General features: G+C 45.8%; 1 protein-coding gene across 2 annotated transcripts in view; it reads right to left on the bottom strand.

The window, feature by feature from the left end:
- LOC110516471 (laminin subunit alpha-5) overlaps nt 1-27,864 on the bottom strand; it is a 254,283-nt gene that overhangs the window by 23,355 nt on the left and 203,064 nt on the right. For both annotated transcript variants that reach the window (XM_090185535.1, XM_090185536.1), the window contains exons 58-70: nt 22,059-22,244; nt 19,989-20,131; nt 18,221-18,400; nt 12,391-12,530; nt 11,959-12,103; nt 11,075-11,208; nt 10,617-10,782; nt 8,709-8,843; nt 7,079-7,230; nt 6,236-6,368; nt 5,043-5,186; nt 2,605-2,735; nt 1,787-1,951 (exon numbers count right to left, since the gene is read on the bottom strand). In XM_090185535.1, coding sequence (XP_090041661.1) covers nt 1,787-1,951; nt 2,605-2,735; nt 5,043-5,186; nt 6,236-6,368; nt 7,079-7,230; nt 8,709-8,843; nt 10,617-10,782; nt 11,075-11,208; nt 11,959-12,103; nt 12,391-12,530; nt 18,221-18,400; nt 19,989-20,131; nt 22,059-22,244 — 1,954 coding nt within the window. The remainder of the gene's footprint in view (nt 1-1,786; nt 1,952-2,604; nt 2,736-5,042; nt 5,187-6,235; nt 6,369-7,078; nt 7,231-8,708; nt 8,844-10,616; nt 10,783-11,074; nt 11,209-11,958; nt 12,104-12,390; nt 12,531-18,220; nt 18,401-19,988; nt 20,132-22,058; nt 22,245-27,864) is intronic.

The raw sequence follows: 27,864 nt of genomic DNA on the forward strand, positions 1-27,864 counted from the left end.
AGTAGTAGGAGCAGCAACATTGTAATCTAGCAGTAGTAGGAGCAGCAACATTGTAATCTAGCAGTAGTAGGAGCAGCAACATTGTAATCTAGTAGTAGTAGGAGCAGCAACATTGTAATCTAGTAGTAGTAGGAACAGCAGCATCATTGTAATCTAGTAGTAGTAGGAGCAGCAGCAACATTGTAATCTAGTAGTAGTAGGAACAGCAGCATCATTGTAATCTAGTAGTAGTAGGAGCAGCAGCAACATTGTAATCTAGTAGTAGTAGGAGCAGCAGCAACATTGTAATCTAGCAGTAGTAGGAGCAGCAGCAACATTGTAATCTAGCAGTAGTAGGAGCAGCAGCATCATTGTAATCTAGCAGTAGTAGGAGCAGCAGCAACATTGTAATCTAGTAGTAGTAGGAGCAGCAGCAACATTGTAATCTAGTAGTAGTAAGAGCAGCAGCAACATTGTAATCTAGCAGTAGTAGGAGCAGCAACATTGTAATCTAGTAGTAGTAGGAGCAGCAGCAACATTGTAATCTAGCAGTAGTAGGAGCAGCAACATTGTAATCTAGTAGTAGTAGGAGCAGCAACATTGTAATCTAGTAGTAGTAGGAGCAGCAGCAACATTGTAATCTAACAGTAGTAGGAGCAGCAACAACATTGTAATCTAGTAGTAGTAGGAGCAGCAACATTGTAATCTAGCAGTAGTAGGAGCAGCAACATTGTAATCTAGCAGTAGTAGGAGCAGCAACATTGTAATCTAGCAGTAGTAGGAGCAGCAACATTGTAATCTAGCAGTAGTAGGAGCAGCAACATTGTAATCTAGCAGTAGTAGGAGCAGCAACATTGTAATCTAGCAGTAGTAGGAGCAGCAACATTGTAATCTAGCAGTAGTAGGAGCAGCAACATTGTAATCTAGTAGTAGTAGGAGCAGCAACATTGTAATCTAGCAGTAGTAGGAGCAGCAACATTGTAATCTAGCAGTAGTAGGAGCAGCAACATTGTAATCTAGCAGTAGTAGGAGCAGCAACATTGTAATCTAGCAGTAGTAGGAGCAGCAACATTGTAATCTAGTAGTAGTAGGAGCAGCAACATTGTAATCTAGTAGTAGTAGGAGCAGCAACATTGTAATCTAGCAGTAGTAGGAGCAGCAACATTGTAATCTAGTAGTAGTAGGAGCAGCAACATTGTAATCTAGTAGTAGTAGGAGCAGCAACATTGTAATCTAACAGTAGTAGGAGCAGCAACAACATTGTAATCTAGTAGTAGTAGAAGCAACATTGTAATCTAGCAGTAGTAGGAGCAGCAACATTGTAATCTAGCAGTAGTAGGAGCAGCAACATTGTAATCTAGCAGTAGTAGGAGCAGCAACATTGTAATCTAGTAGTAGTAAGAGCAGCAACATTGTAATCTAGTAGTAGTAGGAGCAGCAACATTGTAATCTAGCAGTAGTAGGAGCAGCAACATTGTAATCTAGTAGTAGTAGGAGCAGCAACATTGTAATCTAGTAGTAGTAGGAGCAGCAGCAACATTGTAATCTAGTAGTAGTAGGAGCAGCAACATTGTAATCTAGTAGTAGTAGGAGCAGCAACATTGTAATCTAGTAGTAGTAGGAGCAGCAACATTGTAATCTAGCAGTAGTAGGAGCAGCAACATTGTAATCTAGCAGTAGTAGGAGCAGCAACATTGTAATATAGCAGTAGTAGGAGCAACAACATTCAAACTGAAATAAATGCAATCCTCCACAGATCCCTATTTTCTCTGCTCGGTTTGTCCCGGTGTCCTTAACCCCTTCTTACCTCCTGATGAACAGGTTGCTAAGACAGCCGGTGAGGTTGTTGATGCTGTTGTCAGGTGTCCCTCCCAGGTAGACACCGCCAGGTGACAGTGCTGCCTCGCTGCTGCCCCCTCCACGACCCGTATCCCCATTTTTCTCCAGGACGTCATCCACATAGACACGCAACCTACAGAGACACACACACACACACACACACACACACACACACACACACACACACACACACACACACACACACACACACACACACACACACACACACACACACACACACACATAGTTGGGTTTCATGTTTCACAGCTCTTCCATTGAAAGGAGAGAACATGACTGCATGTTGAACAGAATTTGCCAGTCATCTTACCTGTTGTTGTTGCTGTACAGAGTTACTAAATCCTACCTGTTGTTGTTGCTGTACAGAGTTACTAAATCCTACCTGTTGTTGTTGCTGTACAGAGTTACTAAATCCTACCTGTTGTTGTTGCTGTACAGAGTTACTAAATCTTACCTGTTGTTGTTGCTGTACAGAGTTACTAAATCTTACCTGTTGTTGTTGCTGTACAGAGTTACTAAATCCTACCTGTTGTTGTTGCTGTACACAGTTACTAAATCCTACCTGTTGTTGTTGCTGTACAGAGTTACTAAATCCTACCTGTTGTTGTTGCTGTACAGAGTTATTAAATCCTACCTGTTGTTGTTGCTGTACAGAGTTACTAAATCCTACCTGTTGTTGTTGCTGTACAGAGTTACTAAATCTTACCTGTTGTTGTTGCTGTACAGAGTTACATAATGATCATTTAGTTGGTGGATGGTAAATCCTACCTGTTGTTGTTGCTGTACAGAGTTACATAATGATCGTTGTCATCGTTGTAGGTCTTTTGAGTCTTCACCTCGTTGTTGCCCGCCCTCACTACCACATGACCCTTATCCAGGAACACCTGACACACTCCATCCTGACGAGAGAGAACACATTACATCACACTCTGTCCTGACGAGAGAGAACACATTACATCACACTCTGTCCTGACGAGAGAACACATTACATCACATTACATCCCACTCTGTCCTGACGAGAGAGAACACATTACATCACACTCTGTCCTGACGAGAGAACACATTACATCCCACTCTGTCCTGACGAGAGAGAACACATTACATCACACTCTGTCCTGACGAGAGAGAACACATTACATCACACTCTGTCCTGACGAGAGAACACATTACATCACATTACATCCCACTCTGTCCTGACGAGAGAGAACACATTACATCACACTCTGTCCTGACGAGAGAACACATTACATCACACTCTGTCCTGACGAGAGAACACATTACATCACATTACATCACACTCTGTCCTGACGAGAGAACACATTACATCACACTCTGTCCTGACGAGAGAACACATTACATCACATTACATCACACTCTGTCCTGACGAGAGAACACATTACATCACTCCGTCCTGACGAGAGAGAACACATTACATCACATTACATCACACTCTGTCCTGACGAGAGAGAACACATTACATCACATTACATCACACTCTGTCCTGACGAGAGAGAACACATTACATCACACTCTGTCCTGCCGAGAGAGAACACATTACATCACACTCTGTCCTGACGAGAGAGAACACATTACATCACATTACATCACACTCTGTCCTGACGAGAGAGAACACATTACATCACACATTACATCCCACTCTGTCCTGACGAGAGAGAACACATTACATCACACATTACATCACACTCTGTCCTGCCGAGAGAGAACACATTACATCACATTACATCACACTCTGTCCTGACGAGAGAGAACACATTACATCACACTCTGTCCTGCCGAGAGAGAACACATTACATCACACATTACATCCCACTCTGTCCTGACGAGAGAGAACACATTACATCACACATTACATCACTCTCTGTCCTGACGAGAGAGAACACATTACATCACACATTACATCACTCTGTCCTGACGAGAGAGAACACATTACATCACACATTACATCACTCTGTCCTGACGAGAGAGAACACATTACATCACATTACATCACACTCTGTCCTGACGAGAGAGAACACATTACATCACTCTCTGTCCTGACGAGAGAGAACACATTACATCACACTCTGTCCTGACGAGAGAGAACACATTACATCACTCTGTCCTGACGAGAGAGAACACATTACATCACATTACATCACACTCTGTCCAGACCAGAGAACACATTACATTACATCACACTCTGTCCTGACGAGAGAGAACACATCACATCACACTCTGTCCTGACCAGAGAGAACACATTACATCACACTCTGTCCTGACCAGAGAGAACACATTACATCACTCTGTCCTGACGAGAGAGAACACATTACATCACATTACATCCCACTCTGTCCTGACGAGAGAGAACACATTACATCACACTCTGTCCTGACCAGAGAACACATTACATTACATCACACTCTGTCCTGACGAGAGAGAACACATCACATCACACTCCGTCCTGACCAGAGAACACACACACATTATAACCACATATTACAATCAATCACGATTCTGTAACCACAGTGAAGGTACGGTTAGCATATCCATCCATCTCTAAGAGAAGGAGAGAAAGAGATAGTGGGAGAGAGAGAGAGGCAAGAGAGAGAGAGAGGGAGAGAGAGAGAGCGAGCGAGAGGGAGAGAGAGAGAGCGCGGGAGAGAGGGCAAGAGAGAGGGAGAGCGAGAGGGAGAGAGGGCAAGAGAGAGGGAGAGCGAGAAGGAGAGAGAGGGCAAGAGAGAGGGAGAGTGAGAAGGAGAGAGAGAGAGGGCAAGAGAGAGAGAGAGCGAGAGAGGGCAAGAGAGAGAGAGAGCGAGAGAGGGCAAGAGACAGAGAGAGTGCAAGAGAGAGGTAGAGCGAGACGGAGAGCGAGAGAGGGAGAGCGAGAGGGAGAGAGGGCAAGAGATAGTGGGAGAGAGAAAGAGGCCAAGAGAGAGGGAGAGCGAGACGGAGAGCGAGAGAGGGAGAGCAAGAGAGATAGTGGGAGAGAGAGAGCGAGAGAGAGAGAGCGAGAGAGAGAGAGAGAAAGAGAGAGAGAGAGGGCAAGAGAGAGAGAGGGCAAGAGAGAGAGGGCAAGAGAGAGAGGGCAAGAGAGAGAGAGAGAGAGAGAGAGAGAGCGAGAGAGCGAGAGAGAGAGAGAGAGAGAGAGAGAGACAGAGACAGAGACAGAGACAGAGAGAGAGAGATAGGAAGGGAGAGTATAGTACCTGAGCTTGGTGGTAGAACATGAGTCCGTTCTTCTGGTCAGAGCGGAAGCCAAACCCGGCGTAGAAGTTGTTCCTGAGACCAGGGATGCTGTCTGGAGACAAGTCCAGGTAACTCTGGCCTGAGAAGTGGGCCTCACGGGCCACCTGACACAAAGAGAGATAGAGAAAGAGAGAAAGAGAGAAAGGGAGCACGCGAGAGAGAGATGTGTTATACAGTTATCAACTAGCAGCTTCATTAAATAGTACCCGCAAAACACCAGTCTCAACATCAACAGTGAAGTGGTGACTCTGGGATGCTGGCCTTCTAGGCAGAGTTCATCTGTCCAGTGTCTGTGTTCTTTTACCCATCTTAATCTTTTATTTTTATTGGCCAGTCTGAGATATGGTTTTGTCTTTGCATCTCTGCCTAGAAGGCCAGCATCCCGGAGTCGCCTCTTCACTGTTGACGTTGAGACCAGTGTTTTGAAGGGTACTATTTAATGATGCTGCCAGTTGAGGACTTGTGAGACGTCTGTTTCTCAAACTAGACACTCTAATGTACTTGTCCTCTTGCTCAGTTGTGCACCGGGGCCTCCCACTCCTCTTTCTATTCTGGTTAGAGACAGTTTGCTCTGTTTTGTGAAGGGAGTAGTACACAGCGTTGTAAGAGATCTTCAGTTTCTTGTCAATTTCTCGCATGGAATAACCTTCATTTCTCAGAACAAGAATAGACCGACGAGTTTCAGAAGTAAGTTCTTTGTTTCTGGCCATTTTGAGCCTGTCATCGAACCCACAAATGCTGATGCTCCAGATACTCAACTAGTCCAAAGAAGGCCAGTTTTATTGCTTCTTTAATCAGAAGGCCAGTTTTCAGTTGTGCTAACATAATTGCAAAAGGGCTTTCTTGTGATCAATTAGCCTTTTAAAATGATAAACTTGGATTAGCTAACACAACGTGCCATTGGAACACAGGAGTGATGGTTGCTGATAATGGGCCTCTGCACCTATGTAGATATTCCATCAAAAATGTGCCATTTCCAGCTACAATAGTCATTTACAACATTAACAATGTCTACACTGTATTTCTGATCAATTTCATGTTATTTTAAATGGAAAAAAGAATGTGCTTTTCTTTCAAAAACAAGGACATTTCTAAGTGACCCAAAACTTTGGAACGGTAGTGTACATGTGTGTATATATATATATACACTAACCAGTAGGTCATTGGGACAGCCGTAGCTGACCCCAGAGCTGGGCATCCTCTTCAGGTCGATGTGAGAATTCATGGCCTTGACGTTCCTAAAACAGCCCTTCAGAGAGCCCTGGCGAGGGAACAGGGCTATCAGGCTGGGAGGAGGGAGACAAATACAATATTATTATGTTTATGCCATTCTTAGAGAGGATATTAAGAAACGGATAGTGTGTGTGTGTGTGTGTGTTTGCGTTCCTGTGTGTGTGTGTGTGTGTGTAAGGTTTGCGTTCCTGTGTGTGTGTGTGTGTGTTTGCGTTCCTGTGTGTGTGTGTGTGCGTTTGTGTTCCTGTGTGTGTGTGTGTGTGTGTGTGTGTGTGTGTGTGTGTGTGTGTGTGTGTTTGCGTTCCTGCGTGTGTGTGCATGTACAGTACCAGTCAAAAGTTTGGACACACCTACTAATGTTCTACATTGTAGGTTGGTGCTTAATGGGACTATCATTTATTTTTCAACAGGTCAATGACTCAAAGGAAAAGTGTTGAGGGAAAAACAGCCAACAAGTGCTCAGCATATGTGGGAACTCCTTCAAGACTGTTGGAAAAGCATTCGAGGTGAAGATGGTTGAGAGAATGCCAAAAGTGTGCAAAGCTGTCATCAAGGCAAAGGGTGGCTACTTTGAATAATCTCAAATATAAAATATATTTTGATTTGTTTAACACCTTTTTTTGTTACTACACATTTCCATATGTGTTATTTAATAGTTTTGATGTCTTCACTATTATTAAAATAGCCAAAATAAAGAAAAACCCTGGAATGAGTAGGTGTGTCCAAACTTTAGACTGGTACTGTATGTGTGCATGTGTCTAACCTTTCAGGCATCTTGTCCTCTGGTACACCAGCCAGGTAGTAACTGGCTTCGAAGCGTGGCAGAGGCGTAGTGAAGAGGTAGTTGAGCAGGGTTTGGCGGTTGTTCCTCACCACAACACGCGTGGTCGTATCGTACAGGAGGATGATCTCCAACTACACAGGAACACATACACCCGGATGTAACAGTCACACAGGAACACAAACACCCGAACGTAACAGTCACACAGGAACACAAACACCTGAATGTAACAGTCACTCTGTAACTTACAACACAAACACCTGAACGTAACAGTCACTCTGTAACTTACAACACAAACACCTGAACGTAACAGTCACACAGGAACACAAACACCTGAATGTAACAGTCACACAGGAACACAAACACCTGAACGTAACAGTCACACAGGAACACAAACACCTGAACGTAACAGTCACACAGTAACACAAACACCTGAACGTAACAGTCACACAGTAACTTACAACACAACCACCTGAACGTAACAGTCACACAGGAACACAAACACCTGAACGTAACAGTCACACAGGAACACAAACACCTGAACGTAACAGTCATACAGGAACACAAACACCTGAACGTAACAGTCACACAGGAACACAAACACCTGAACGTAACAGTCACTCTGTAACTTACAACACAAACACCTGAACGTAACAGTCACACAGGAACACAAACACCTGGATGTAACAGTCACACAGGAACACAAACACCTGGATGTAACAGTCACACAGTAACACAAACACCTGGATGTAACAGTCACACAGGAACACAAACACCTGGATGTAACAGTCACACAGTAACACAAACACCTGGATGTAACAGTCACACAGTAACACAAACACCTGAACGTAACAGTCACACAGTAACACAAACACCTGAACGTAACAGTCACACAGTAACACAAACACCTGAACGTAACAGTCACACAGTAACTTACAACACAACCACCTGAACGTAACAGTCACACAGGAACACAAACACCTGAACGTAACAGTCACACAGGAACACAAACACCTGAACGTAACAGTCATACAGTAACTTACAACACAACCACCTGAACGTAACAGTCACTCTGTAACAGTCACTCTGTAACAGTCACTCTGTAACAGTCACTCCGTAACAGTCACTCCGTAACAGTCACTCTGTAACAGTCACCCTGTAACAGTCACACAGTAACAGTCACTCCGTAACAGTCACTCCGTAACAGTCACTCCGTAACAGTCACTCTGTAACAGTCACTCTGTAACAGTCACACAGTAACAGTCACTCTGTAACAGTCACTCTGTAACAGTCACTCTGTAACAGTCACTCCGTAACAGTCACTCTGTAACAGTCACTCCGTAACAGTCACTCCGTAACAGTCACTCTGTAACTTACAACACAAACACCAAACTTTACACCTTTATTACTTAAAGTAAAATAAACTTAAGAACGGGAAGCATAGAAATAGCGCACATAGAGAACACATCTACCGCTTGTTAGACTTGCTTTCAATGAGAATAACAGATCTATAACTCGTATTTCTTTGTGAGTTTGGTCAGGTCGCCCCCAAAAAAGTGACACATTGCAGCTTTAACACTGGCTACAGTATAAACAGTATAATGTTTCTTACAGATTTGGGTTCAGCGTCGCTGATCTTGAGGTAAGGGGAGTCTGGGTCTTTAGGCTCCAGCTCCTGTAGAGAACCAGTGACGTCATAGAAGACCCTGAGACGTCCCTGACGCACCGCCAAGCTCAGGAACTTCTCCTGATGGGGTCAAATACACAGACAGGTTAAAACAGGAACCAACAGGGCATCAATACACAGACAGGTTAAAACAGGAAGCTACACACAGACAAGTTAAAACAGGAAGCTACAGGGCATCAATACACAGACAGGTTAAAACAGGAAGCTACACACAGACAGGTTAAAACAGGAAGCAACAGGGCATCAATACACAGACAGGTTAAAACAGGAAGCTACACACAGACAGGTTAAAACAGGAAGCAACAGGGCATCAATACACAGACAGGTTAAAACAGGAAGCTACACACAGACAGGTTAAAACAGGAAGCAACAGGGCATCAATACACAGACAGGTTAAAACAGGAAGCAACAGGGCATCAATACACAGACAGGTTAAAACAGGAAGCAACAGGGCATCAATACACAGACAGGTTAAAACAGGAAGCAACAGGGCATCAACACACAGACAGGTTAAAACAGGAAGCTACACACAGACAGGTTAAAACAGGAAGCGCTGGCTAAGTCCACCTTTCCCTTGAAGTGTGCAGTACCAAACTTTCTCCAATGGCTTTTAAATCCGTGACGGGCAGCGTCCAAATGAATCAGGCCCCAGTGTAAACAGTCTGTAGTTACACTACATACAATATAATACTATGGTACACAGCAGTTATTTTGTGTCTAAGAAATGTTTCCTCTGGGACATTCGTTTTTTAAATATAATTATTATTTTTATATCTTTATTTAACTAGGCAAGTCAGTTAAGAACACATTCTTATTTTCAATGACGGCCTTGGAACAGTGGGGTTAACTGCCTTGTTCAGGGGCAGAACGACAGATTTGTACCTTGTCAGCTCAGGGATTCGATTTTGCAACCTTTCGGTTACAAGTCCAACGCTCTAACCACTAGGCTACCTGCCTGTAACCACTAGGCTACCTGCCTCTAACCACTAGGCTACCTGCCTCTAACCACTAGGCTACCTGCCTCTAACCACTAGTCTACCTGCCTCTAACCACTAGGCTACCTGTCTCTAATCACTAGGCTACCTGCCTCTAACCACTAGGCTACCTGCCTCTAACCACTAGGCTACCTGCCTCTAACCACTAGGCTACCTGCCGCCCCTACCCTCTAACCACTAGGCTACCTGCCTCTAACCACTAGGCTACCTGCCTCTAACCTCTAGGCTACCTGCCTCTAACCACTAGTCTACCTGCCTCTAACCACTAGGCTACCTGCCTCTAACCACTAGGCTACCTGCCTCTAACCACTAGGCTACCTGCCTCTAACCACTAGGCTACCTGCCTCTAACCACTAGGCTACCTGCCTCTAACCACTAGGCTACCTGCCTCTAACCACTAGTCTACCTGCCTCTAACCACTAGGCTACCTGTCTCTAATCACTAGGCTACCTGCCTCTAACCACTAGGCTACCTGCCTCTAACCACTAGGCTACCTGCCGCCCCTACCCTCTAAGCACTAGGCTACCTGCCTCTAACCACTAGGCTACCTGCCTCTAACCACTAGGCTACCTGCCGCCCCTACCCTCTAACCACTAGGCTACCTGCCTCTAACCACTAGGCTACCTGCCTCTAACCACTAGGCTACCTGCCGCCCCTACCCTCTAACCACTAGGCTACCTGCCTCTAACCACTAGGCTACCTGCCTCTAACCACTAGGCTACCTGCTGCCCCTGTTAATCCTATCATATCCAGTGCTAAACACTGAGAAAATATATTTTCATGCCCGTATAGTGAACTTGAGACTCAAAACCCCAGCAGCAGTAGCATGACCTCTGACCTGGCTGAGGAGCATGAGCAAGATGCCGTTGTGACTCATCAGTTTAACTTCCTGTTCAAAGCGCTGCATCTTCCCTGTATCCTCCTTCAAGGTGACCTCGGCGTAACCCGTCCCGTCAAAGTAGGCCGCGTCGTTCACCCACTGCTGGGTCAACACCGGCTTCGTTCTGACGGACAGAGGGAAAACACGCGTCACTAACACGCCAAAACAATATCACAATATTCACAGACAATTCATACACATTTTTGCGTCAAAATGCTTTGTACATGGGTTTTGCTAGCTGACCGTGAACTAGGCCATAGACAGCAAATGATAAGATCGTAATAATTCTATAAATGTTGATCTTTTTTTTATAGGGGATATAAATTATAGCTCCCAGATGTCCACACACGGCGGTTTGTGGCTCTTGTTAATATTCAGTGTTGAGATAAGACGTAGCGGTCTGCTAATGGTCCCACCTTCCACATGGTTTCTCCTCGGTGGTGTTGAGTTGGAAGATGTTCTCAAAGTTATAGAGACTGAGCACCTCCTCATTCAGGGTCTCCAGCTCAATACAGCCCTTGAAGTTGGGCAACTGGAGCTGGAGAGGGGGCTGAGAGAAGAACAGAGAGACTGAGATGTTACTAATGAGCTGAGAGAAGCTAGAGAGATATGGGTTTCTGAAGGAGCTGAGAGAAGAACAGAGAGATATATGGGTTACTGAAGGAGCTGAGAGAAGAACAGAGAGATATATGGGTTACTGAAGGAGCTGAGAGAAGAACAGAGAGATATATGGGTTACTGAAGGAGCTGAGAGAAGCTAGAGAGATATGGGTTACTTATGAAGCTGAGCGAGGAAACAGATCTATAAGTTACTAACAGTAGAGATACACTACATATACACGGAAGTATGTGGACACCCCTTCAAATGAGTGGATTTGGCTATTTCAGGACACCTATTGCTGACAGGTGTATAAAATCGAGCACACAGCCATGTAATCTCCATAGACAAACATTGGCCTTACTGAAGAGCTCGTGGCACCGTCATAGGTTAACACCTTTCCAACAAGTCAGTTCATCAAATCGGCGTTCCAATCTAGTGTACATCTAGTGGAAAGCCTTCCCAGAACAGTGGAGGCTGTTATAGCAGCAAAGGAGGGGACCAACTCCATATTAATATCCATGGTTTTGGAATGAGACGATCGACGAGCAGCTGTCCACATACTTTTGGTCATGTTGTGTATACGGGAGAAACTAAAGGTCTACTGTATGTTTGGTATAACCATTGTATATCTACGAAAGGCTGTGGATACATTGTGGTCCTTCGAACCGGACACGGACACACACACACAGCTCCCTCTCACCGTGAATGTGTCAGGGTACCCTCCCACATAGAACACAGTCTCTTCAGTCTGGAGGTTGAGCAGTCCGCTGTCCCCTTCTGCATCCACCACAGCCTTGGTCACCCTGGTCTCCGAAGTCATGGCCATCTGACCGTACTGAAGGATCCTATAGCGAGAGGTAGAGAGAGAGAGAGACAGAGAGAGATAGAGAGAGACAGAGAGAGACAGAGAGAGAGAAGGGGAGGGAGAGAGAGAGAGAGAGAGAGAAGTGGAGGGAGAGAGAGAGAGAGAGAGAGCGACAGAGAGAGAGAGAGAGAGAGAGTAGAGAGAGAGAGAGAGAGAGCGAGAGAGAGAGAGAGAGACAGAGACAGAGACAGAGGGAGCGGTCTAATGGTTGGGACATTGGGTTCCCTAGTAAGAACAAATCCAAACAATGACCGTGGCGGTAGTTACCTTTCCAGGACCACGTTGTTGAAGTTGCCATCTGTTTGGACATCTTCCGGCATCTCCACCTCGGTCGTGTCTCCACCCACATTGAAGAGCCAGTGCAGTCTGTGCCCTTCCAGCATCATTCCCAGGAACTCCTTACTGGACTACAGACATGAAACAGGAAACGCATCATTACTGGACTACAGAAATGAAACAGGAAACGCGCATCAACATGTTAGAATCACCTCTGGTAGTGATTACAACTGTGAGTCTTTCTGGGTAAGTCTCTAAGAGCTTTCCACACCTGGATTGCGCAAAATTTGCTCATTATTCTTTTCAGAATTCTTCAAGCTCTTTACAATTGGTTGTTGATCATTGCTAGACAACCATTTTCAGGTCTCGCCATAAACTTTCAAGGAGATTTAAATCACAAATGGGCCACTCAGGAACATTCACTGTCTTCCTGGTAAGCAACTCCAGTGTAGATTTGGCCTTGTGTTTTAGGATATTGTCCTGCTGAAAGACAAAAGCATCTCCCAGTGACTGTTGGAAAGCAGACAACCAGGTTATCGCCTTTTCATTTTTTAGATGTTTTAACCTTCGTCTCATCAGGTAAGATGACTGAGAACCCAACGACCTGGGGAATAATTACAGGGGAGAGGACGAATGAGCCAATTGTAAACTGGGGATGATTAGGTGACTGTGATGGTATGAGGGTCAGATTGGGAATTTAGCCAGGACACCGGGCTAAAATCCATATTGGGCTTTACAATTATTTACAAAAAGACAAAAAACAAAATGACAGTAAGGTCTGTGGTTCTAGACTTTAGGGAGGTTCTTCGAATAGATCTCGGATCAGCACGATAAGGGATCTTTAGTGACCACAGAGAGTCAGAGTCTTTTAACATCCCATCTGAAAGACAGCACCCTACACAGGGCAATGTCCCCAATCACTATCCTGGAGAATTGGGATATGTATTATTTGACCAAAGGAAAGATTTACCTCTGGTCTCCCATCCAGGACCAACCAGGACCAACTCTGCTTAGCTTCAGAGCTGTGGGATGCAGGGTGCAAAGCTGCTGGCTGTGCTTCTTTTTAATCCTTTTTTTACATAGCTGCCCTTCTTTGCGAGGCATTGGAAAACCTCCCTGGTTGAATCTGTGTTTGAAATTCACTCTACGTTCCCTACAAGTGTCTTGGGACTGGTCTGAAGTCGGTACAGACGATCTGCCATCTTCTGTCTGTAGAGTCGACTGTTTTGCTCTAGGATGCCCAGAGGCTTCACAAGACTCATCTGAAGGTCCCCCCAGTGCAAGTTGAACAGATGAAGAAAGTATATATGGAGATTGTTTGTAGCCAAAAAATAAGGGTTTAAAAACAAGTATAAAACTAAATGTTTTCTTCTTGTATCTCTCAGATATAGGGTGCATTAGTTAGGTATTCAGACCCCTTTCCTTTTTTCCAAATTTTGTTGCGCTACAACCTTATTCTAAAATTGATTCAAGTAATGTTTTCCTTCATAAATCTACATACTATACCCCATCATGACATCACAATACCCCATCATGACATCACAATACCCCATCATGACATCACAATACCCCATCATGACATCACAATACCCCATCATGACAAAGAAAAAAACAGTTTTGCACATGTATTTAAAAGAAAAAGAAATATTCAGACCCTTTACTATGAAACTCAAAATGGAGCGCAGGTGCATCTTGTTTCCATTGATCATCCTTGAGATGTTTCTACAACTTAATTAATTAATTGGACGTAATTTGGAAAGGCACACACCTGTCTATATAAAGGTCCAGGAATTGTCCGTAGAGCTCAGCTACAGGATTGTGTCGAGGCACAGATTTAGGGAAGGGTACCAAAATGGAAGAAGTTTGGAAACACCAGGACTCTTCCTAGAGCTGGCCGCCCGGCCAAACTGAGCAATCGGGGGAGAAGGGCTTTGGCTGGGGAGGTGACCAAGAAACTGATGGTCACTCTGACAGAACTCCAGAGTTCCTCTGTGGAGATGGGGGAACCTTCCAGAAGAACAACCATCTCTCATCGATCCCTAATTCAAACTAATTCAAACCCACCCCAAAACCAGACTTAAAGCAGACATGATATACAATGAGTAATATAATAAAATAGTTTTAAAAAATAAAGATATTATAAAACAAAAAGATTTTAAAAAAATAGTAAAAATAAGGATACAAATTGATACAAGCTGGGTCCATGTCTTCTGCAAAGGATAGGAAAGGTTGCCAGATATTATAAAATGTAATTGTGTATATGTCTTCTGCAAAGGATAGGAAAGGTTGCCAGATATTATAAAATGTAATTGTGTATATGTCTTCTGCAAAAGATATGAAAGGTTGCCAGATATTCTAAAATATAATTGCAGGATCCCCTAAAGGAGTGGTGTATTTTCTCTAGCTTGAGATGTAGTATAAGACGTCTAGCTAGTACATACCGGTATGATGCCAATAGAACTGTTTAGAGGGCTCTCTCTCTCTCTCTCTCTCCTTCTAATTCAGCAACTGTCTCAGGTTCAACTGTAGGAACATCTAAGTTCTTAAAGAAGGTGTTGAGTAAGGTGGCATTACCAGCGGATTTCAAAGTGTATAATTGTGAGTAAAAGTTATGAAAGCATGAACTGACCTCTAAATCATCAATACATTTGTTATGCTATTATTTGACCATGCTGGTCATTTATGAACATTTGAACATCTTGGCCATGTTCTGTTATAATATCCACCCGGCACAGCCAGAAGAGGACTGGCCGCCCCTCATAGCCTGTTTCCTCTCTAGGTTTCTTCCTAGGTTTTGGCCTTTCTAGGGAGTTTTTCCTAGCCACCGTGCTTCTACACCTGCATTGCTTGCTGTTTGGGGTTTTAGGCTGGGTTTCTGTACAGCACTTTGATATATCAGCTAATGTACGAAGGGCTATATAAATACATTTGATTTGATACCCAGCTCGTCAGTTATCTCAGGTATGGTTTGATGCGCGGTTCTCTAACACAGCTGGTGTGCTAGCATTTCCCCTGATTTCTCTCCACGATCATTATGTTTGTATCGAGACTTACTCATTAGATTCTCAGCTCGTCGAGTTGAAAGAAGTGTCAAATGTTGTTTTAGTAAATATGCAGATGAACAGTGTGAATATGCCATAACCAAATCAGAATATTTGATTTGTAAGTTCCCCAAGGCGTTGAATATTGCACTTCCTTAATCTTGCGCTGTACTAAATCATTTGGCCCCTTAGATAAGCCTTCATTGATTCCTATACTGTTGGAGGAGATTCCAGGGGTTTGATTTAAACTGGAGAAACAGCTCAACAAGGGTTTCATCTGATAGCAGTAGTGAGTTAGGACAACAAGGGTTTCATCTGATAGCAGTAGTGAGTTAGGACAACAAGGGTTTCTTCTGATAGCAGTAGTGAGTTAAGCCGCCAAGGGCGATAATTAGGCTGTGTGTTTGGTATAAGTAGTTTCATAGTAAGAGGAGAATGATCTCTTAATGACTATAGCTTGGTAATCACTCTCAGTGATGTGGCATAAATCTATTGTCTAGGAAAAAGGTATTATGAACTGGTGAGAAAAAAATCTATACTCCCTAGCTGTTGGATTTTGGAAATGCCGCGCATCAGATATGCCAAACGTCCTTTCGTTATTTGGGGGGGCCACAAAAACAAAATGATCGGGGACTACAGGAAAAGGAGGACCGAACACGCCCCCAATCACATCGACGGGGTTGTAGTGGAGTGGGTGGAGAGTTTCAAGTTTCTTGGCATCCACATCACCAACAAACTATCATGGACCAATCACACCAAGACAGTCGTGAAGAGGACACAACAAAACCTATTCCCTCTCAGGGGACTGAAAAGATATGGCATGGGTCCTGAGATCCTCAAAAAGTTCTACAGCTGCACCATCGAGAGCATCCTGACGTGTTGCATCACCGCCTGGTATGGAAACTGCTCGGCATCTGACCGTAAGGCGCTACAGAGGGTAGTGCGAACGGCCCAGTACATCACTGGGGCCAAGCTTCCTGCCATCCAGAACCTCTATACCAGGCGGTGGTAGAGGAAAGCACAAACAATTGTCAAAGACTCCAGTCACCCAAGTCAGACTGTTTTCTCTGCTACCGCACGTCAAAGCAGTACCGGAGCACCAAGTCTAGGACCAAAAGGCTCCTCAACAGCTTCTACCCTCAAGCCATAAGACTGCTGAACAATTAATCAAATGGCCACCCGGACTATTTACATTGACCCCCCCCCCCCCCCCCTTTGTTTTTACACTGCTGCTACTCTCTGTTTATTATCTATGCATAGTCACTTTATCCCTACCTACATGTACAAATTACCTCGACTAACTTGTACCCCCGCACATTGGTACTCCCTATATATAGCCTCGTTATTGTTATTTAATTATTATTTATTTACTTTAGTTTATTTAGCAAATTTTTTATTAACTATATTTCTCGAACTGCATTGTTGGTTAAGGGCTTGTAAGTAAGCATTTCACGGTAAGGTCAACAACTGTTGTATTCGGCATTTCACGGTAAGGTCAACAACTGTTGTATTCGGCATTTCACGGTAAGGTCAACAACTGTTGTATTCGGCATTTCACGGTAAGGTCAACAACTGTTGTATTCGGCATTTCACGGTAAGGTCAACAACTGTTGTATTCGGCATTTCACGGTAAGGTCAACAACTGTTGTATTCGGCATTTCACGGTAAGGTCAACAACTGTTGTATTCGGCATTTCACGGTAAGGTCAACAACTGTTGTATTCGACATTTCACGGTAAGGTCAACAACTGTTGTATTCGGCATTTCACGGTAAGGTCAACAACTGTTGTATTCGGCATTTCACGGTAAGGTCAACAACTGTTGTATTCGGCATTTCACGGTAAGGTCAACAACTGTTGTATTCGGCATTTCACGGTAAGGTCAACAACTGTTGTATTCGGCATTTCACGGTAAGGTCAACAACTGTTGTATTCGGCATTTCACGGTAAGGTCAACAACTGTTGTATTCGGCATTTCACGGTAAGGTCAACAACTGTTGTATTCGGCATTTCACGGTAAGGTCAACAACTGTTGTATTCGGCATTTCACGGTAAGGTCAACAACTGTTGTATTCGGCATTTCACGGTAAGGTCAACAACTGTTGTATTCGGCATTTCACGGTAAGGTCAACAACTGTTGTATTCGGCATTTCACGGTAAGGTCAACAACTGTTGTATTCGGCATTTCACGGTAAGGTCAACAACTGTTGTATTCGGCATTTCACGGTAAGGTCAACAACTGTTGTATTCGGCATTTCACGGTAAGGTCAACAACTGTTGTATTCGGCGCATGTGACAAATACAATTTGATTCGATTTGATTTGAAATCTGTTATTCAATGCGTTTGTATGGGCTAATAGCAGTAAGGTCAAATAAACAATTATCAAATAATTTGTGTGTATATATTTTATTGATACTTCAACGGGTGTTTAAATTCTAAATAAAATAGCAAAATGATCCTTGGTTTAAACTTCTTCAAACAATTACATATAGTTTATGGATCAAGATGTTTAAAGGTAAACACAGTCTTGGGGAGCCTTTCATGAATATGTCATTATGAATGCTTATAAATGTTTAGAAATGCTTAGAAAAAATACTTACATCGATTATTCTCTGTCCCACAGTATACGTGTAAAAGAACAGTATTTATTAATTAATAATAAATAACAATAATTATAATAACAATAAAAAAATAAAAAATAAAAAAATAAAAATAAAATTAATAATAAAAATAACAATAATTTTAAAAATATTTAATAGATAAATGTAATAAAAAACTTACGTCCTTGCTTCCGAGGTAAAAGACAAAGTGTTTGTCTGGTTGGTCCTGTCTGCGGGCGCGTGAGGCCTCGGGCAGGGTGATGTAGAACTTGAGGGAGGTGTAAGCTGCCAGGTCTGCCAGGTTACTGGGGGTGCGCACCTGCACACCTGATGTCCCGTTGAACTTCACAGGTACGCTCACCTGAGAGGGAGAAGAGGGGTAAATAAACTGGTCGCCATGCATGTTGATGTAACCATTCATGTAATCATAGCAGATAGATAGATTTTCTAATATCATAAGTTTTGACCAAAATTCATACTTTATTCATACAAAAACTACATTTAATAGACACTTTTAACCCGAAACTAAACTGAACAATAATAAGTGCAACAATTTCAAAAGATTTTACTGAGTTACAGTTCATATAGGTAAATCAGTCAATTGATAATAAACTAATGAGGCTCTAAACTATGGATTTTCCAACTGGGAATACAGATATGCATCTGTTGGTCACTGATACCTTGAAAACAAAGGTAGGGTCGTGGATCAGAAAACCAGTCAGTATCTGGTGTTGCCACCATTTGCGTCATGCAGCGCAACACATCTCCTTCACATAGAGTTGATCAGGTTGTTGATTGTGGCCTGTGGAATGTTGTCCCACTCCTCTTCAATGAATGTGAAGTTGCTGGATATTGGCGGGAACTGGAACACGCTGTCGTACACGTCGATCCAGAGCATCCCAAACATGCTCAATGGGTCACATGTCTGGTGAGTATGCAGGCCATGGAAGAACTGGGACATTTTCAGCTTCCAGGGACTGTGTACAGATCTTTGTGACATGGGGCCGTTCATTATCATGCTGAAACATGAGGTGATGGCGGTGGATGAATGGCACCACAATGGGCCTCAGGATCTCGACACGGTATTTCTGTGTATTCAAGTTGTCATAGTTAAAATGCAATTGTGTTCGTTGTCCGTAGCTTATGCCTTCCCATACCACAACCCCACGTCACCATGGGGCCCTCTGTTCACAACGTTGACATCAGCAAACCGCTCGCCCACATGATGCCATACACGCTGTCTACCATCTGCCTGGTACAGTTGAAACCCGGGATTCACCCGTGAAGAGCGCACTTCTCCAGTGTGTCAGTGGCCATCGAAGGTGAGCATTTTCCCACTGAAGTCGGTTATGATGCCAAACTGTAGTCAGGTCAAGACCCTGGTGAGGACGACGAGTACGCAGATGAGCTTCCCTGAGACGGTTTCTACAGAAATTCTTCGGTTGTGCAAACCCACAGTTTTATCAGCTGTCCAGGAGGAGAAATTAACATTACATTTCCTGGTAATATCTCTGGTGGACATTCTAGCAGTCAGCATGCCAATTGCATACTGCCTCAAAACTTGAGACATCTGTGGCATTGTGTTGTGTGACAAAACTGCGCATTTTAAGGGGCCTTTTATTGTCCCCAGCACAAGGTGCACCTGTGTAATGATCATGCTGTTTAATCACCTTCTTGATATTCCACACCTGTCAGGTGGATGAATTATCTTGACAAAGGAGAAACGCTCACTAACAGGGATGTAAACCAATTTGTGCACAAAATATGAGAGAAATAAGCTTTTTGTGTGTATGAAACATTTTTGGGATGGTTTATTTCAGCTCATGAAACATGGGACCAACCGTTTACAGGTTACGTTTATATTTTTGTTCAGTATAATTACAGGTATCAAACACTATGTATTCATATTGCGGATCTGGGCTATGTTTGTCCCGTGTGAACCACCATACCTTGCTGGCTGCCTTGCGAGCCTCAGCGATGAGCTGTCTGATCCTGAGGATGTTCTCTGAGATGTTGGGCATCTGGGCTGAGTGGTTCTGCAGCTTGTCCAGCTTCTTCATCAGTATTGGGATGGCCTCGCCCAACATACCCACTGGAGAGACAGACAGACAGAAATGTTCTGTCAGTCTAAACCAATCAGACTTCAGCAAATGGTTCTTCATTGAACACAAGTCTTTTGCATGATTTCATGTCCGAATAAACAATGTCCAAATAAACGTTATATTAAACTTTAAATATTAAATACCATTTAGGGAAAGGGAAACCTAGTCAGCTGCACAACCAAAACGTGTCTTCCTCAGTTTACCCCTCTGAATTTAGTCTACCAATTCAAGCAGACTTGAACAAATATCTACACCCCACTTTATTAAAATCAATCCTTATCAGCTATAATAGCAATATTCAAAATGGAAGTCAAGCCAGCCTCCCAGGCCTCTGTGTAGTGAAACTGTCTAGTAGTGTCTAGTGGTCCTACCAGATCTACTATCTAGTAGTGTCTAGTGGTCCTACCAGATCTACTGTCTGGTAGTGTCTAGTGGTCCTACCAGACCTACTGTCTAGTAGTGTCTAGTGGTCCTACCAGATCTGCTATCTAGTAGTGTCTAGTGGACCTACCAGACCTACTGTCTAGTAGTGTCTAGTGGTCCTACCAGACCTACTGTCTAGTAGTGTCTAGTGGTCCTACCAGACCTACTGTCTAGTAGTGTCTAGTGGTCCTACCAGACCTACTGTCTAGTAGTGTCTAGTGGACCTACCAGACCTACTGTCTAGTAGTGTCTAGTGGTCCTACCAGACCTACTGTCTAGTAGTGTCTAGTGGTCCTACCAGACCTACTGTCTAGTAGTGTCTAGTGGTCCTACCAGACCTACTGTCTAGTAGTGTCTAGTGGTCCTACCAGACCTACTATCTAGTAGTGTCTAGTGGACCTACCAGATCTACTATCTAGTAGTGTCTAGTAGACCTACCAGATCCACTATCTAGTAGTGTCTAGTGGACCTACCAGATCTACTATCTAGTAGTGTCTAGTGGTCCTACCAGACCTACTGTCTAGTAGTGTCTAGTGGTCCTACCAGACCTACTGTCTAGTAGTGTCTAGTGGTCCTACCAGACCTACTGTCTAGTAGTGTCTAGTGGTCCTACCAGATCAACTGTCTAGTAGTGTCTAATGGTCCTACCAGATCCACTATCTAGTAGTGTCTAGTGGACCTACCAGATCTACTATCTAGTAGTGTCTAGTAGACCTACCAGATCCACTATCTAGTAGTGTCTAGTGGTCCTACCAGATCTACTATCTAGTAGTGTCTAGTGGACCTACCAGATCCACTATCTAGTAGTGTCTAGTGGACCTACCAGATCTACTATCTAGTAGTGTCTAGTGGTCCTACCAGATCTACTATCTAGTAGTGTCTAGTGGACCTACCAGATCCACTATCTAGTAGTGTCTAGTGGACCTACCAGATCCACTATCTAGTAGTGTCTAGTGGTCCTACCAGATCTACTATCTAGTAGTGTCTAGTGGACCTACCAGATCTACTATCTAGTAGTGTCTAGTGGACCTACCAGATCCACTATCTAGTAGTGTCTAGTGGACCTACCAGATCAACTATCTAGTAGTGTCTAGTGGACCTACCAGATCTACTATCTAGTAGTGTCTAGTGGACCTACCAGATCTACTATCTAGTAGTGTCTAGTGGACCTACCAGATCTACTATCTAGTAGTGTCTAGTGGACCTACCAGATCCACTATCTAGTAGTGTCTAGTGGTCCTACCAGATCTACTGTCTAGTAGTGTATAGTGGTCCTACCAGATCTACTATCTAGTAGTGTCTAGTGGACCTACCAGATCCACTATCTAGTAGTGTCTAGTGGACCTACCAGATCTACTCTCTAGTAGTGTCTAGTGGACCTACCAGATCCACTATCTAGTAGTGTCTAGTGGACCTACCAGATCCACTATCTAGTAGTGTCTAGTGGACCTACCAGATCAACTATCTAGTAGTGTCTAGTGGTTGAAGACCTACCAGAGGTGTTGGCCTCCAGGAAGGCCCTGTGGATGTCATTGTTGTTGGTGTTGGCGTCTCCGTACTGCTGCTGCCATTGGTCCAGCTGCTCCTTGAGAGGGGCCAAGGTGTCCTTTACTCTCGCTGCTGTACTGTTGGCCTCCTTCGCTGATGCTTTAGCCTCCTCAATGTCACTAGCTGTCTCCTCTGGGGAAGAGAGAGAGAATAGAGGTGTGGGTTGGGGTCTAGGGTCAGGATGTCCTCTACCTGGGTTAGATGGGGTCTAGGGTCAGGTTGTCCTCTACCTGGGTTAGATGGGGTCTAGGGTCAGGTTGTCCTCTACCCGGGTTAGATGTGAGCTAGGGTCAGGATCAGGTTGTCCTCTACCTGGGTTAGATGGGGTCTAGGGTCAGGATCAGGTTCTCCTCTACCTGGGTTAGATGGGGTCTAGGGTCAGGATCAGGTTGTCCTCTACCCGGGTTAGATGGGGTCTAGGGTCAGGATCAGGTTGTCCTCTACCTGGGTTAGATGGGGTCTAGGGTCAGGATCAGGTTGTCCTCTACCTGGGTTAGATGGGGTCTAGGGTCAGGATCAGGTTGTCCTCTACCTGGGTTAGATGTGAGCTAGGGTCAGAATGTCCTCTACCCGGGTTAGATGTGAGCTAGGGTCAGAATGTCCTCTACCCGGGTTAGATGGGGTCTAGGGTCAGGTTGTCCTCTACCTGGGTTAGATGGGGTCTAGGGTCAGGATTAGGTTGTCCTCTACCTGGGTTAGATGGGGTCTAGGGTCAGAATGTCCTCTACCCAGGTTAGATGTGAGCTAGGGTCAGGATCAGGTTGTCCTCTACCCGGGTTAGATGGGGTCTAGGGTCAGGATCAGGTTGTCCTCTACCTGGGTTAGATGTGAGCTAGGGTGAGGATCAGGTTGTCCTCTACCCAGGTTAGATGTGAGCTAGGGTCAGGATCAGGTTGTCCTCTACCCGGGTTAGATGGGGTCTAGGGTCAGGATCAGGTTGTCCTCTACCTGGGTTAGATGTGAGCTAGGGTCAGGATCAGGTTGTCCTCTACCCGGGTTAGATGTGAGCTAGGGTCAGGATCAGGTTGTCCTCTACCCGGGTTAGATGTGAGCTAGGGTCAGAATGTCCTCTACCCAGGTTAGATGGGGTCTAGGGTCAGGATCAGGTTGTCCTCTACCTGGGTTAGATGTGAGCTAGGGTCAGGATCAGGTTGTCCTCTACCCAGGTTAGATGGGGTCTAGGGTCAGGATCAGGTTGTCCTCTACCTGGGTTAGATGGGGTCTAGGGTCAGGATCAGGTTGTCCTCTACCCGGGTTAGATGGGGTCTAGGGTCAGGATCAGGTTGTCCTCTACCTGGGTTAGATGGGGTCTAGGGTCAGGATCAGGTTGTCCTCTACCTGGGTTAGATGGGGTCTAGGGTCAGGATCAGGTTGTCCTCTACCTGGGTTAGATGGGGTCTAGGGTCAGGATCAGGTTGTCCTCTACCTGGGTTAGATGGGGTCTAGGGTCAGGATCAGGTTGTCCTCTACCTGGGTTAGATGGGGTCTAGGGTCAGGATCAGGTTGTCCTCTACCTGGGTTAGATGGGGTCTAGGGTCAGGATCAGGTTGTCCTCTACCTGGGTTAGATGTGAGCTAGGGTCAGGATCAGGTTGTCCTCTACCTGGGTTAGATGGGGTCTAGGGTCAGGATCAGGTTCTCCTCTACCTGGGTTAGATGGGGTCTAGGGTCAGGATCAGGTTGTCCTCTACCCGGGTTAGATGGGGTCTAGGGTCAGGATCAGGTTGTCCTCTACCTGGGTTAGATGGGGTCTAGGGTCAGGATCAGGTTGTCCTCTACCTGGGTTAGATGGGGTCTAGGGTCAGGATCAGGTTGTCCTCTACCTGGGTTAGATGTGAGCTAGGGTCAGAATGTCCTCTACCCGGGTTAGATGTGAGCTAGGGTCAGAATGTCCTCTACCCGGGTTAGATGGGGTCTAGGGTCAGGTTGTCCTCTACCTGGGTTAGATGGGGTCTAGGGTCAGGATTAGGTTGTCCTCTACCTGGGTTAGATGGGGTCTAGGGTCAGAATGTCCTCTACCCAGGTTAGATGTGAGCTAGGGTCAGGATCAGGTTGTCCTCTACCTGGGTTAGATGGGGTCTAGGGTCAGGATCAGGTTGTCCTCTACCTGGGTTAGATGTGAGCTAGGGTCAGGATCAGGTTGTCCTCTACCCAGGTTAGATGTGAGCTAGGGTCAGGATCAGGTTGTCATTTACCCGGGTTAGATGGGGTCTAGGGTCAGGATCAGGTTGTCCTCTACCTGGGTTAGATGTGAGCTAGGGTCAGGATCAGGTTGTCCTCTACCCGGGTTAGATGTGAGCTAGGGTCAGGATCAGGTTGTCCTCTACCCGGGTTAGATGTGAGCTAGGGTCAGAATGTCCTCTACCCAGGTTAGATGGGGTCTAGGGTCAGGATCAGGTTGTCCTCTACCTGGGTTAGATGTGAGCTAGGGTCAGGATCAGGTTGTCCTCTACCCAGGTTAGATGGGGTCTAGGGTCAGGATCAGGTTGTCCTCTACCTGGGTTAGATGGGGTCTAGGGTCAGGATCAGGTTGTCCTCTACCCGGGTTAGATGGGGTCTAGGGTCAGGATCAGGTTGTCCTCTACCTGGGTTAGATGGGGTCTAGGGTCAGGATCAGGTTGTCCTCTACCTGGGTTAGATGGGGTCTAGGGTCAGGATCAGGTTGTCCTCTACCTGGGTTAGATGGGGTCTAGGGTCAGGATCAGGTTGTCCTCTACCTGGGTTAGATGGGGTCTAGGGTCAGAATGTCCTCTACCCAGGTTAGATGTGAGCTAGGGTCAGGATCAGGTTGTCCTCTACCCGGGTTAGATGGGGTCTAGGGTCAGGATCAGGTTGTCCTCTACCTGGGTTAGATGTGAGCTAGGGTCAGGATCAGGTTGTCCTCTACCCAGGTTAGATGTGAGCTAGGGTCAGGATCAGGTTGTCCTCTACCCGGGTTAGATGGGGTCTAGGGTCAGGATCAGGTTGTCCTCTACCTGAGTTAGATGTGAGCTAGGGTCAGGATCAGGTTGTCCTCTACCCGGGTTAGATGTGAGCTAGGGTCAGGATCAGGTTGTCCTCTACCCGGGTTAGATGTGAGCTAGGGTCAGAATGTCCTCTACCCAGGTTAGATGGGGTCTAGGGTCAGGATCAGGTTGTCCTATACCTGGGTTAGATGTGAGCTAGGGTCAGGATCAGGTTGTCCTCTACCCAGGTTAGATGGGGTCAAGGGTCAGGATCAGGTTGTCCTCTACCTGGGTTAGATGTGAGCTAGGGTCAGGATCAGGTTGTCCTCTACCTGGGTTAGATGTGAGCTAGGGTCAGAATGTCCTCTACCCGGGTTAGATGTGAGCTAGGGTCAGAATGTCCTCTACCCGGGTTAGATGGGGTCTAGGGTCAGGTTGTCCTCTACCTGGGTTAGATGGGGTCTAGGGTCAGGATTAGGTTGTCCTCTACCTGGGTTAGATGGGGTCTAGGGTCAGAATGTCCTCTACCCAGGTTAGATGTGAGCTAGGGTCAGGATCAGGTTGTCCTCTACCTGGGTTAGATGGGGTCTAGGGTCAGGATCAGGTTGTCCTCTACCTGGGTTAGATGTGAGCTAGGGTCAGGATCAGGTTGTCCTCTACCCAGGTTAGATGTGAGCTAGGGTCAGGATCAGGTTGTCATTTACCCGGGTTAGATGGGGTCTAGGGTCAGGATCAGGTTGTCCTCTACCTGGGTTAGATGTGAGCTAGGGTCAGGATCAGGTTGTCCTCTACCCGGGTTAGATGTGAGCTAGGGTCAGGATCAGGTTGTCCTCTACCCGGGTTAGATGTGAGCTAGGGTCAGAATGTCCTCTACCCAGGTTAGATGGGGTCTAGGGTCAGGATCAGGTTGTCCTCTACCTGGGTTAGATGTGAGCTAGGGTCAGGATCAGGTTGTCCTCTACCCAGGTTAGATGGGGTCTAGGGTCAGGATCAGGTTGTCCTCTACCTGGGTTAGATGGGGTCTAGGGTCAGGATCAGGTTGTCCTCTACCCGGGTTAGATGGGGTCTAGGGTCAGGATCAGGTTGTCCTCTACCTGGGTTAGATGGGGTCTAGGGTCAGGATCAGGTTGTCCTCTACCTGGGTTAGATGGGGTCTAGGGTCAGGATCAGGTTGTCCTCTACCTGGGTTAGATGGGGTCTAGGGTCAGGATCAGGTTGTCCTCTACCTGGGTTAGATGGGGTCTAGGGTCAGAATGTCCTCTACCCAGGTTAGATGTGAGCTAGGGTCAGGATCAGGTTGTACTCTACCCGGGTTAGATGGGGTCTAGGGTCAGGATCAGGTTGTCCTCTACCTGGGTTAGATGTGAGCTAGGGTCAGGATCAGGTTGTCCTCTACCCAGGTTAGATGTGAGCTAGGGTCAGGATCAGGTTGTCCTCTACCCGGGTTAGATGGGGTCTAGGGTCAGGATCAGGTTGTCCTCTACCTGAGTTAGATGTGAGCTAGGGTCAGGATCAGGTTGTCCTCTACCCGGGTTAGATGTGAGCTAGGGTCAGGATCAGGTTGTCCTCTACCCGGGTTAGATGTGAGCTAGGGTCAGAATGTCCTCTACCCAGGTTAGATGGGGTCTAGGGTCAGGATCAGGTTGTCCTATACCTGGGTTAGATGTGAGCTAGGGTCAGGATCAGGTTGTCCTCTACCCAGGTTAGATGGGGTCAAGGGTCAGGATCAGGTTGTCCTCTACCTGGGTTAGATGTGAGCTAGGGTCAGGATCAGGTTGTCCTCTACCTGGGTTAGATGTGAGCTAGGGTCAGGATCAGGTTGTCCTCTACCCGGGTTAGATGTGAGCTAGGGTCAGAATGTCCTCTACCTGGGTTAGATGTGAGCTAGGGTCAGAATGTCCTCTACCCGGGTTAGGTGTGAGCTAGGGTCAGAATGTCCTCTACCCGGGTTAGATGTGAGCTAGGGTCAGAATGTCCTCTACCCGGGTTAGATGTGAGCTAGGGTCAGAATGTCCTCTACCCGGGTTAGGTGTGAGCTAGGGTCAGAATGTCCTCTACCCGGGTTAGATGTGAGCTAGGGTCAGAATGTCCTCTACCCAGGTTAGATGTGAGCTAGGGTCAGAATGTCCTCTACCCGGGTTAGATGTGAGCTAGGGTCAGAATGTCCTCTACCCGGGTTAGGTGTGAGCTAGGGTCAGAATGTCCTCTACCTGGGTTAGATGTGAGCTAGGGTCAGAATGTCCTCTACCCGGGTTAGATGTGAGCTAGGGTCAGAATGTCCTCTTCCCGGGTTAGGTGTGAGCTAGGGTCAGAATGTCCTCTACCCGGGTTAGATGTGAGCTAGGGTCAGAATGTCCTCTACCCGGGTTAGATGTGAGCTAGGGTCAGAATGACCTCTACCCGGGTTAGGTGTGAGCTAGGGTCAGAATGTCCTCTACCCGGGTAAGGTGTGAGCTAGGGTCAGAATGTCCTCTACCCGGGTTAGATGTGAGCTAGGGTCAGAATGTCCTCTACCCAGGTTAGATGTGAGCTAGGGTCAGAATGTCCTCTACCTGGGTTAGATGTGAGCTAGGGTCAGAATGTCCTCTACCCGGGTTAGGTGTGAGCTAGGGTCAGAATGTCCTCTACCCGGGTTAGATGTGAGCTAGGGTCAGAATGTCCTCTACCCGGGTTAGATGTGAGCTAGGGTCAGAATGTCCTCTACCCGGGTTAGGTGTGAGCTAGGGTCAGAATGTCCTCTACCCGGGTTAGATGTGAGCTAGGGTCAGAATGTCCTCTACCCGGGTTAGATGTGAGCTAGGGTCAGAA

This window comes from Oncorhynchus mykiss, chromosome 9, assembly GCF_057628025.1.
Source record: "Oncorhynchus mykiss isolate SJ-2025 chromosome 9, ASM5762802v1, whole genome shotgun sequence".
NCBI classification, from domain to species: domain Eukaryota; kingdom Metazoa; phylum Chordata; class Actinopteri; order Salmoniformes; family Salmonidae; genus Oncorhynchus; species Oncorhynchus mykiss.